This window comes from Eurytemora carolleeae, unplaced genomic scaffold, assembly GCF_000591075.1.
Source record: "Eurytemora carolleeae unplaced genomic scaffold, Eaff_2.0 scaffold32, whole genome shotgun sequence".
Taxonomy (NCBI): domain Eukaryota; kingdom Metazoa; phylum Arthropoda; class Copepoda; order Calanoida; family Temoridae; genus Eurytemora; species Eurytemora carolleeae.
Window position 1 is genome coordinate 473,859 of NW_019396068.1, and position 11,617 is coordinate 485,475.

General features: G+C 33.9%; 1 protein-coding gene across 2 annotated transcripts; it reads right to left on the minus strand.

The window, feature by feature from the left end:
- Window positions 1-4,376: 4,376 nt before the first annotated feature.
- Window positions 4,377-9,115, minus strand: LOC111711443 (homeobox protein six1a). Of its 2 annotated transcripts, XM_023485822.1 has the most exons (6): window positions 8,394-9,108; window positions 7,565-7,783; window positions 6,361-6,490; window positions 6,165-6,281; window positions 5,351-5,410; window positions 4,377-5,216 (listed from the first exon to the last, which is right to left on the minus strand). In XM_023485822.1, the coding sequence occupies exons 1-6, from the start codon at window positions 8,896-8,898 to the stop codon at window positions 5,186-5,188; spliced, it is 1,062 nt and encodes a 353-aa protein (XP_023341590.1). In that variant the 5' UTR covers window positions 8,899-9,108; the 3' UTR covers window positions 4,377-5,185. The 2 variants fall into 2 exon arrangements, with proteins under 2 accessions (XP_023341590.1, XP_023341583.1); XM_023485815.1 differs by having other exon boundaries at window positions 4,377-5,410; window positions 8,394-9,115.
- Window positions 9,116-11,617: the final 2,502 nt, after the last annotated feature.

An 11,617-nucleotide genomic window follows, 5' to 3' on the forward strand; every position in this document is an offset into this window, starting at 1 on the left:
CCTTCCTATCCTTCCTATCCTTCCTATCCTTCCTATCCTTCCTATCCTTCCTATCCTTCCTATCCTTCTTATCCTTCCTATCCTTCCTATACTTCTTATACTTCTTATTCTTCCTATCCTTCCTTTACTTGAAACCTTCCTATCCTTTCTATCCTTGAAACCTTCCTATTTTTCAATTTTTATATCCTTCAAACCTTCCTAACTTTAGATCCTCCTATCCTTCCAACCTTTTTTCCTTCATATCCTTTAAACTTTATATCTTTCAAACCTTCCAACCTTCCAACCTTTTTTCCTTCATATCCTTTAAACCTTTCGTTCTTCATCTTCTTCAAACCTTTATATCCTGCAAACCTACCTGTTCTTCAAACCTTATAGAACCCTAAATCCTTAATATCTTTTTAAAAGTTCCCTTAATCATTCTATTAAATCTTTAAAATCAGTCAGGGTTTACCCTGAAATATCCCCGAATTCCCCTAAACGCCCCTAAAGCGTTAAAACTATTTAACTAAGGAAACGTAAATATAAACGTGTTGAACCTGATAAGATTAAGAACTAGCAATAATATAATCTTAGAAATTGAAACTATGTAGAATGTGTAATTCGAGCTTTGTACTCCCCCTCCCTTTCAAGTCATTTATTTATATCTTTTTGGTTTTATTTTATCAGCTGTTTAATTTTTTCCCTGGTTCGTTGATAAACTTAAACAAAAATAATTATTATCCTGGATAATTTTGTATTATTATCAAAATCATTATTACAACCATAATCATTGTTAACACTATTTTTATATTTATTATTATAATTTATTATTACATTATTATTATTTCTTTTTCATAATGATTTAAATTTATAGATGTAAATAAAATATTTTAATTATCATATTTTTAGATGGTACATACTGCATGCTCATCCGAACTATAGGAAACGGACCTAAGGGTTTTCTGATCCAAAAATGTATTATATCTTGAATTAGGTTAAGGTTTGTTAAGCTGGGTAGGTGGAGTTGAATGGGGGATAAATGTAGTTTTAAGGGAGTCGATTTAAATCCGTAAAACCACGTTGGGAATTAAAACTACTCGATATTTAGGTCAAAATCCCATTAGGTCGGTTTCCTCTAGGCTAGCAGATACTTCAGTAAATAATATGTTATGCCGCAGTGCCGCTTCATCATTTAAGTTAGAAAAATTTACAAATAATGCTAAATTGTTTATTTTAAATCTCTCGACTGGAGCCTTTGTCTTTAAAATGCTTAGTTACTCAGTCTCATCAGGTTCAGTGTTAAGTTCTCCGAGTGCATTGCAGAGCTTGCCAAAACTTTGTTTAGATATCATTATCTTAGTATAAACCCTCTAGATAGATCCAACCCACATATTGGAGTATCTCCTTGCAAGGGGCTGGGGGGGAGGGGGGGAGTACCCTTTGTTTAAATTTACTGATATAAAACTCTCAAAAAGCTGTAAGCTATTATTATCACAACAATCATTTCCTTATTTTCAGGGGGAGGGGTACAGGGGCACGTGACCCCCCACCATTTCACCAGTAGGGGACATTTTCTGGGACAAAAAAGAAAAGAAGGGGAAAATGAAAAGAAGGAAACGAAAAGTGAAAAAAAGGGAAAAAATCAATTTTTTTAACAATAGCATGTGTTACGGGTCATTTTTCTTCAAATCTAAAAATTTGTCTGCAATATATTGTTTGGCAATTTTTATTTGTATGTGAAAATTTTTGGTTTATTCTTGCATTTTGAAAATCTTTCTTTTCCCTTCTTTTTATATGTCCATTTTATTTTCTAAAAACATCAAATTTTTATCTGTATGACGATTTATTAAAATCGTCATTACAGATAAGCGAGCCCGTTAATTAGTCTATTATTGATAGGGGTAAGGTTTCCAATTAGAATTCCGTGCAACTGTTTTCGTATTGCGCGCAATTGTTCTCGTATTGCGCGAAATAGTGCAGAATTGCGCTGAATTGCGAGGGAATTACAGGGCACGCAATTGTGCGCCAATAAAATCCACTTGCGTTGGAAACCCTAGATAGGGGACATCCTACTTTAGAGCTAATATTTACCCAATTTGAAACAAATTGAAATTAAATTGAACTTCTTAGAACTAATACTCCAGTTTGAAGGTGTAGTTTAATAAACTTCGATTTTTGGAAAACTTAATATTTTTATGCTTTATCTTGAGTTTTTACAGGCATTTGCATCCTTTTTCATGCTATTTTCCTGAACAAAAAATTTCGGCTATTGTGCAAGGAATAATCTTCTTTACATACATTCATTTATTTAGGGTTTCTGGTCTTCAGCTCAGATCACAACATAATATCTATTCTGAACAGAGTTTTAGAATTATTATTCTTTCAGTTATAAGGGAAATTTTTTGTTATTATGCAAATACAAATTATCTTCTCAATAGCTTGTAAGAGAACGGATGACAAAGTATCTAAAATAAAACATGGTATGAAATAAGTTAAAAATCAGGTTTTAAGTCTTAATTCATAAATAATACATTTTCTGAGGTTTTCAGGTTAAAAAAAATTTTCTCGCATGCCTGTGTAATTACATTTTTGGTGAGCATCGAAAAATCAACAATAGCTGAAAAAAGAAAGATTTCCCTGCAGAATTTAATATTTTGGAGCCTATAATGCCGTAACATTTTTGAGACATCCAGCTCGCATTTGGAACATCCTGTTCTTGTGAGTTTAAACTCGTGGACAAATTAAAATTAGCCTTATCCTGGACTATACTGGACTTTACTTACATAGATTCCTAATATTTAACTAATTCAGGATTCAAATTTCAAGGTCAGTCAGTTCCGTTTTATATTTTTTCAATTTAACAATTTTAACGTTAAATCTCTTCGATTTTGAAAATTTAGACGTCCTAATCCGAGGAGTCCAGATATACAAACACTCGTATTTGAACAAAAAAATATAGTATAAGAAAAATACATTTTTCGCTAAAAGCTGTAAGATTTCCTTTTAATATGTTTAGTATAATAAACCAATGCTTGGCTGGTACTAAAAAGACAGCAAGTATATGACGCCCACAAAGGAATTGAGTTTTTGCCCCAAACTTTGATTTTTTAGTCTCTATATCCTTGTAACCCCATGGTGTATTTTCAAACTCTGAATTCTGGTAGATCAAATAGTCTAAGTTAAAATATCAAAGGTTTCCACAATCAGGTTGAAAAAATATAGTGATTAGAAAGTAAAGTTTGAGTTTGTGGCAAAAACTCAAAATATTCTGAATTGATTTGAAACTCTCATTGTTCCAAACAATTACTAAAAATGTCATACTCGTTAGACAGTTCATGTTTGAATTACATAACTGATTACTCGGCACAAATTCTAATTTTCCATTCTCTATATATTAGTAACCTGGATATCCTTGAATTCTGCTAGTCTAGATTTAGAATACAGGGTTATTCACAAAAGATGAGACTTTAAAGACGACTGTATGAAATTGATACTGCTTGTGATTTCCTGCAGTTGTTAAATTGTTTCTTTGAGAAATCATTAAATATGCCTTTTAACCTTAAGGCCTTTATATATTAAGAGACTCAGATCGTCTTTGTCTCATCCTTCAAGTGAAGAACCTTGTATAAATAGTTTTCACCATCAAGTTGCAAAGATATAGGAATTAGAAAACTAGAATATGGTAACATTGTAATTCCTTAAAAATGTTTATTTTTAATTGATTTTCTCCATGTTTAAGATCAACCTGTTATATTTATTTCATATAAGCGTCGGCCATTTTGCCAACATTTACACTCTTAAAAATTAAGTCAAATTAATGTAAATTTCATGTTAAATGGAATTTTTACATGTTTTCCATAACAACTTTTCTTTCTCAAGTGTTAATGAGAAAAAAATTTTAAATTTCTAATCTGCAACAACATAAATTAATGGGCATAAATCTAAACTAGAGTAACCATGAGGACAAAACGTCGTAATAGTAACTTTGCGAAAAGGAATTCAGAATGGCTTCAAATTTTAATTTTCCATTCCTGAAACCTTGATAGGGTTAACCTTGGATATTTCAAACTTGACTATTATACATTACAGAAATCAGAGCTTGAAAGGATTTGAGTCTTTCCCACAAACTCAAATTTTCGAATCCCTATATCTTTGAAACCTGATGGTGTTAACCGTTGCTATTAAAAACTTAGGTTATTTGCTCTAATAGAATTCATACTTTGAAATATCTAAGGTCTACGACATTGGATTGAAAAAATAAAGGTATTAGAAAAACAGAGTTTGTGGCAAAGACTCAAATCCTTTAATAATAAAGATCTATGACATCAGGTTGCAAAGATATAAAGATATTCAGTTTCTTTGATCTTTTCCTAATGACTATTATAATCAAAGAAAAATAAATTCACAAATATATTTATCGTGTTCACAAAATACATAAACGCACTAAGTTTAAACCCTGAGAGTTGATATATACTGAATGATGGTACAAGTATCACATATATTATAGGAATACATTTACATAATGCATCAACAACATTTTCTGGTTCTTATCTTACTTGATAAAAAGGAAAATTTGATGAATGTTAAATGCTTGGTTCCAAGTTCCAGGTTCCAGCTTTTCTGGTTCCAGGTTCCACAATTGTTTGGTTTGGCTTAAGGAAACATTTAAAATATTGAATGCCGCGCTTTGTTAGTCCTCTGCGTGCCAACTTGAGAAAATGCAATTGAGACTTCCGTTGTTTTGTCTCAACCTCTTGTTATCACATCACTGTCAAGGTTATCCCGGAGAACCGTCCTGGGACGAATATCCTAGTTCAAAGATTAACACATAATATAAAACATCTAGATCCAAACTGCTACTATAGGAGCAGGTTGTTGATAATCAAATCTTGACTCTGCAAAGTTTGCAAGATAACAATGTTCTGCGAGATCAACAGTTTTACTCAACTCTGACTCCAGTAATGACTAGTGAACAGGTTTAAATCGTTTAAATGCTTTTTCAGAGTCTGTTCCTCACTCTTGAATAATAGTTTTCCATTTTAGCTCCTTCTTTTTGGAACCTTTACAATATTTAGGATAAATAATTTTGGAGTAGGTATGTTCAATAGGAGAAGGAAGATTTTTTTACACAGAGTTGGCTGATTGAATCCCAGGACTTGAAGTTAATCCGTAGTTGACATGGGAGTAGCCAGGATTCCCCCACAGTTCAGACTTCATTAGGCCTTGCAGACCAAAACCTGTAGAATAGAGAGGATGAGGAGAAGCGCCTGCAGAGAAATGAGCAGAAGAATATGTATCTCCTGAACCTACTCGACCCGAATGGAATGATTCATAAGAAATCTTGGGAGAGTAGGCTCCCGGAGTCGGATACCTGAGATCTAGCATGGATGGATCCATTACACCATCAGGGGATCCAACACCGTCCATATCCCTGCAAAATAGAATATCATCAAAATCACATTCATCCGAAAATCGAAGTTTTTTCTTCAAAAATTTAAAAAGTTTGAAACGATCCTTATAAATAAAAATAGGTTTACCATTTAACCATTTGTTCTTCAACCTAAATCTCTCCTTATCAATCTTAGGTTTAATAAACAGATTAAGTCATAATTTGTTGCAATTTGTAAACATTCTTTTCAAGTTCTGAAAATCTAGCTGATGAAACGGTGGACAGGTTGGCCGGCAGCTAGACGTACGAGCCAGGTAAAAATTTTGACAAGCAAGAATGGGAGAAGTTTCGGCTTCATTTAACACAAATATTTTGGGGAAATTAACATTTTCATTGAGTTGGAAGGAGTAGTGAAAGCTTTCATTGTTTCCTGTATATCATTCAAGTTAAACTTAGTTTCTTTCTGCAAACAGAAAAAGGTAGAAGCATGGCATTCCCACCGAGCCGAGTTGTCTGTTAGAAATACTGCGTTAAGAAGGGGGGGGGGGAGGGGGTTAATGTTTTAAGAGTCATGACATTTCGGAGAAAGGAACTGATTTCTTGCCCCAAACTCCAATTTTCTATTTCCTATATCTTTGCGAATAAATGTCGAAGATTTCAAACTATGAATTCTGTTAAATCGAATAATCTAAGATTAAAATTACAAAGGTTTACACCATCACGCTGCATAGATAGAGGAGTTCGAAAATTTAGTTTGCGGCAAAAACTTATTCTTATTATTTTTAAAAAAGCTTACCCTCTCATCCCTGGGGTTCGATCTCTCTGTCTCCGGTTTTTAAACCAGTTGGAAACTTGGGTTAGGGTTAATCCGGTCTTTTTAGAGAGCTGACGTTTCTCATCAGGGGTTGGATATCTATACATAGTTTTTATTAGTTTCAGTTCAATTTTTTACTTTATTTAAGATTAAAACTAAATAAAACTTAATAACTCACTTGTTAAGTTTATACATTTCTTTTAGAGAATTTCTTGATTTCTCTTTAAAGCAATAAACTGTTTCTTCTCCGTCCCAAATAGTTCCCGGCAGAGGATATTTTCTCCGGAGTCTATATTTATCAACAGCTCCTGGTAGATAAAGAAATATTAGTTTCTTTTCTAAACTTTCCTTCCGACAGTGACATCCAGAAAACTGTGCGACCGGAAGACGACTTTATAGCATCATTTTTGTGTATTTGATGTTGTTACACAGCAAGCAGTTTTGTTAGTAACTTATTAAATCATGTATTAATTTAAATAGGTCTGTTTACACTGCACAATTGTCGTGTCTCTATTTAAAGTCATAAATTGAGTCTTAAAGTCGTCTTCCTTATCCAGAGTTTTTTGGTTCTCATTGTACATGATATCTGGGATTTTTTGAGAATGTTTTTAACCCAAATCATTCAAGCTAAGACTCAATATATTTACTGTCAAGCGAGTTCGTTTTTTTCAAGCTTTGTTGTTTGAGTTGAAATCCTATACAGGTGAAAGAAATCTGACACTTTGCAGTTGAAATAAATTAATATATTAGAGCCCGCCTATACGACGGCTGAAAACATTATTAGCAAATAAACCGCCGTCTGAGACGTGTCAGAATACAGGGTAGCTAAAAAGATTATTTCAGCAAGCATTTTAAGATCATATTTAAGCTGGGTCCCAATATGCAAATATTATAATATCTTGTTTAAACATTCAAAACTCTAGAAACTAATTTATACTTGCATTTAAACCATAGAAGCCTAGAAAACTTATATTAATTATGTTATTAATGCATTCCTAACAATTTCAGGCTGAAGTTTTTTAGCCAGATAATTAAATAATCAAAACAAAGACTAAACTAAACCAGCATTCATGAAATGTTTTGAAATCAGGAATGAAATTTATTTCATTAAAACCTGTGGATTTCTCAAGTGGGAAAATGGCGGCAAAAATGGTGGATATATAACCGAACGCGGCATTAATTAACTTTTCCAGGTGGTGATATTAGATACTCTTGCAACCAGATCAANGGGGGGTTAAGAAAAGGAGAAATGAGGCAAAAATGTAACAATATGATTAGAGGCCATTAGTAACCAGAGATAGACAAATTAGAAATAAACGGTGTTATCATCTATAATCATGGCCTCTAATCAAAACTTCTTGTCCTCGAATTGAAAACCTCACCTAAGGCCCGTCCTCTGATCTTCTCCGCCTCTGAGTAGTGTGCCTTGAACCACATCTCCTGTAGCTGATGATGGTAGGCGGTATCGAAGGTTCTGCTCTCCAGTATGTTGTAGAGCTCCTTGAAGTTTCCGTTCTGAAACGCGACCGCAGCCCTTGCTCGCATCACACTGTCTGTCTCCTTCTTAGCTGGGTCTTCGGACCAAACATGCAGAAAATGCCCTGTAAAATATTCATAAAAATATATAAAAACAAAAAATGTTTTTATCCTAATAAACTTATATAAATATAAAATAGCTTATTTGTATTGTTACAACAAAATTGGCTAAAAATATCTCTTGGTCAAGAAGTATTTGATACTTTGTTGCATTTTACTAAATTTTTCTTTTTCAGCTTATTTCAACTCTTAGATTTAAACATTAAAACCAAAATTGTTTATACGTTGAATACAGAAACAACGTAAAAATAAAAAAAAAATTCTTTTGAGCAATGATAGTTCATAAACAGTATCATTACGAAAGAAAGAAAAAAATGAGTATTTGAAAAAGTTGAAATTAAATATAGTTTTAAAATAATATTGAATAAAATATAATAAAAATAATAGAAAATAAAACTTTAAAAAATGCTAACTTAATGCAAAGAGAATACATGCATTTGAAGTCTTAGCGCTGAGTTAAGTCTTTATTTTCTTTTTAGCGCTAGGTCTCACATTTCTTCCAGAATAAAGAATTCTTATAATAAATCATTTTACATAAATCTTATAAACTTTGAAAAATATGGAAACCAGGCAAATCTATTTTTGGGCTTTAAGTTAACAGTTCCTACTGCCTACCTAACGTTTCAATGTCTCCTCTATTTTGAAGGTTATCACAAATGCAGTCTATCTGCTCAGGAGTGAAGGAGCATTGTGATTTTCTATCAATAGGTTCAGGAAGAATATGTTGGATATCTTTAGATTGATGACTAGCTGATAAAGGAGGGGTCGGAGCAGGGAATGGAACCACGTCCCTCTCTGCGCTCTCGTGGAGGTTGCAGGGGAAGTAGTTGTATCCGTTCCCCGGGGTGCTGGGGGACTCACACCCACTGGAGGAGGGTGAGGGGGTGAAGGTGGTTGGGTAGGAGTTATATGTATCCTGGGTACAGGTTGGAGTTGATGGTTCTGTCTTGTATTCATGACTCTGATCATATTGTTCTCCGGAGTTTGATGTAAGGGAGGAACTGTGGAACTCTGAGGATAGGTTGAGGATGGATGCTGTAGAGGTTAAGGTTGGAGCGTGTAGGTAGGATGGAGTATTGTATTGAACTCCCTGTTCCAAACCTTCCATCACTGAGTACATGATATGGTTTGTAATTACAGAAGAGTCTTGATATTCAATTTCAGAAATGTATAAAATATCACGGATCCGGTTTTTTTACTTCGTGTCCCCTTACAAAGCAGTAGAAGTAACTTGATCAGGCCGCGAGGTAAACTGATCCCTCTCAGTAAAAGGTAATGTGCCTGCGCTCCTCGACTCCGCCCCTAGACCGAGATTGGACCTTGCTACTCCGCTGCTCCGTCCTGATTGGATGAAGCTCCAACGGTTTCCTCGGAGCAGACTCCTAGGTTCTCTCTTCTCTCCGGGTTCAGGGAGAGAGGAGAGGATCTGAGCAAGAGGTGCGAATTAGAATCAGATGTGAGTCGGACACACAGAACTAGATTGATTTATCATCTTCTCTATTAAACCCTGGAGGATGGTTTCCGGAATGATTATTTCTCTCCGGTTCGTCCCTCCACCCTTCACCACCCCCTCAATTCATCTTACTTTATGATGACCATCTCCACCTCCTATTCAAAGTTTATTCACCTTGGTTAAATATATCTGTATTTTAAACATGATTAAATTAATTATATTCAGGTTTTCATAATTAAAAGAAAATAAAAATAAAAGTTATTAAATTATCTAAAATTAGCAATTTAGAGAAATAAAAAAAATATTTCCCAGAAACTTTTCCCGGAGAGAAGGTTACATATAACATTTTTGATTTTTTAAAGAACTGGATGTAATTAAAGATATGAAACTGTATATAAGAGAAATGTACAGATTTTTCTGGGATTAAGAGAAGGATAAAGATAAAATTTGTCTTGGATCAAGAGAAGGATAAAGATAACATTTATCTTGGATTAAGAGAAGGATAAAGATAACATTTGTCTTGGATTAAGAGAAGGATAAAGATAACATTTGTCTTGGATTAAGAGAAGAAAAAAGCTAAGGTTTGTCTGGGATTAAGAGAAGGATAAAGATGAAGGTTATCTGGAATTAAGAATAAAGATTATAAATGACTGAGATTAAGAAAAGACTATGATAAAGTTTGAATGGGATTACGATAAAGATAAAAGGGTTTAAGAGGAACGTAAAATTTGGGTTAAGAGAAGAGTAAAGGTTTAGTTTAAGAGAAGAGTAAAGGTTTTGTTTAGGAGAAGAGTAAAGGTTTGGTTTAAAGAGTAAAGGGTTGGTTTAAGAGAAGAGTAAAGGTTTGGCCTAAGAGAGGAGTAAAGGTTTGGTTTAAGAGAAGAGTAAAGGTTTGGTTAAGGAGAAAAGTAAAGGTTTTGTTTTTGAGAAGAGTAATAGTCTGGTTAAAGAAAAGAGTAAAGGTTTGGTTAAAGAGAAGAGTAAAGGTTTGGTTTAAGAGAAGAGTAAAGGTTTGGTTTAGGGGAAGAGTAAAGGTTAGGTTTAGGAGAAGAGTTAAGGTTTGGTTTTATAGAAGAGTAAATGTTTGGTTTAAGAGAAGAGTAAAGGTTTGGTTTAGGATAAGAGTAAAGGCTTGGTTTAAGAGAAGAGTAAAGGGTTGGTTAAAGAGAAGAGTGAAGGTTTGGTTTAGGAGAAGAGTAAATGTTTGATTTGAGAGAAGAGTAAAGGTTAGGTTTAGGAGAAGAGGTAAGGTTTGGTTTAGGGAAGAGTAAAGGTTTTGTTTAAGAGAAGAGTAAAGGTTTTGTTTAAGGGAAGAGTAAAGGTTTGGTTTAAGAGAAGAGTAAAGGTTTGGTTTAGGAAAAAAGTAAGGGTTTGGTTTAAGAGAAGAGTAAAGGTTTGGTTTAAGAGAAGAGTAAAGGTTTGGTTTAAGGAAAAGTAAAGGTTTGGTTAAAGAGAAGAGTAAAGGTTTGGTTAAGGAGAAGAGTAAACGTAAATGAATAGGATATCTTGTTTTACCGTTGGAAAACTGATTTTTTTCTATTTTCTCTAAAAAAAGTGACCTGCGGCTTTATGCTACAGAGACAATGAAGGAAATTTTTAGAATTTAAACGTTACAAGATAGAAACACGAAGATATCTTTCTCATTGTTACTCAGAGAGAGGTTTATAGGCTGGCATTGTGAATAAATTATGGAACTCTATAAATGGAGGAGCCCTGAAATACCGTCTATAGTCCTTGTAAGGAAAAAAAAGTTTCCGCTGACTAATATTCGGGTTTTGAGTGTGAGAAATTCAGTTTGGCTAAGCAGAGTAAAGGTTAGGATCTAGGGTTAACCACTTCTCAGCCTAACCCCTCATATTTAATCTTAAAGGGGACACTTAGTATTAAGATTTCTTCATTAGGATCTCAAATCAGCTGTAGGGTTGAACTCACTCAAAATCTTGAATTTAGTTAACTCGAAGTTTTTTCTTAATTTTGTTTTTAATATTTTCGTCAAACATATGTTTTAAGAGAGGATGGATATTCTTTATCCACTAATCATATGTTTAAGAGAGGATGGATATTCTTTATCCACTAATCATATGTTTAAGAGAGGATGGATATTCTTTATCCACTAATCATAAATGGAGTTTAAGAGAGGATGGATATTCTTTATCCACTAATCATAAATGGAGTTTGACCTCCCACAGTCATCATCCAATCCCCTTTACTCCCACCCACATGTGAGTGCCTCCCCCCCTCCTCCCCTCCCTTCACATGATATCCCTTCTAATTCCCTATATTAATTTGTCTTCGATGTGAGAATCCTTCACTTCCGGATTCAGGACAGCCCCCCCCCAACTCTCTTTTTTTGGGGACAGTCCCTTGCTTATCCTCTCTTTTCCAG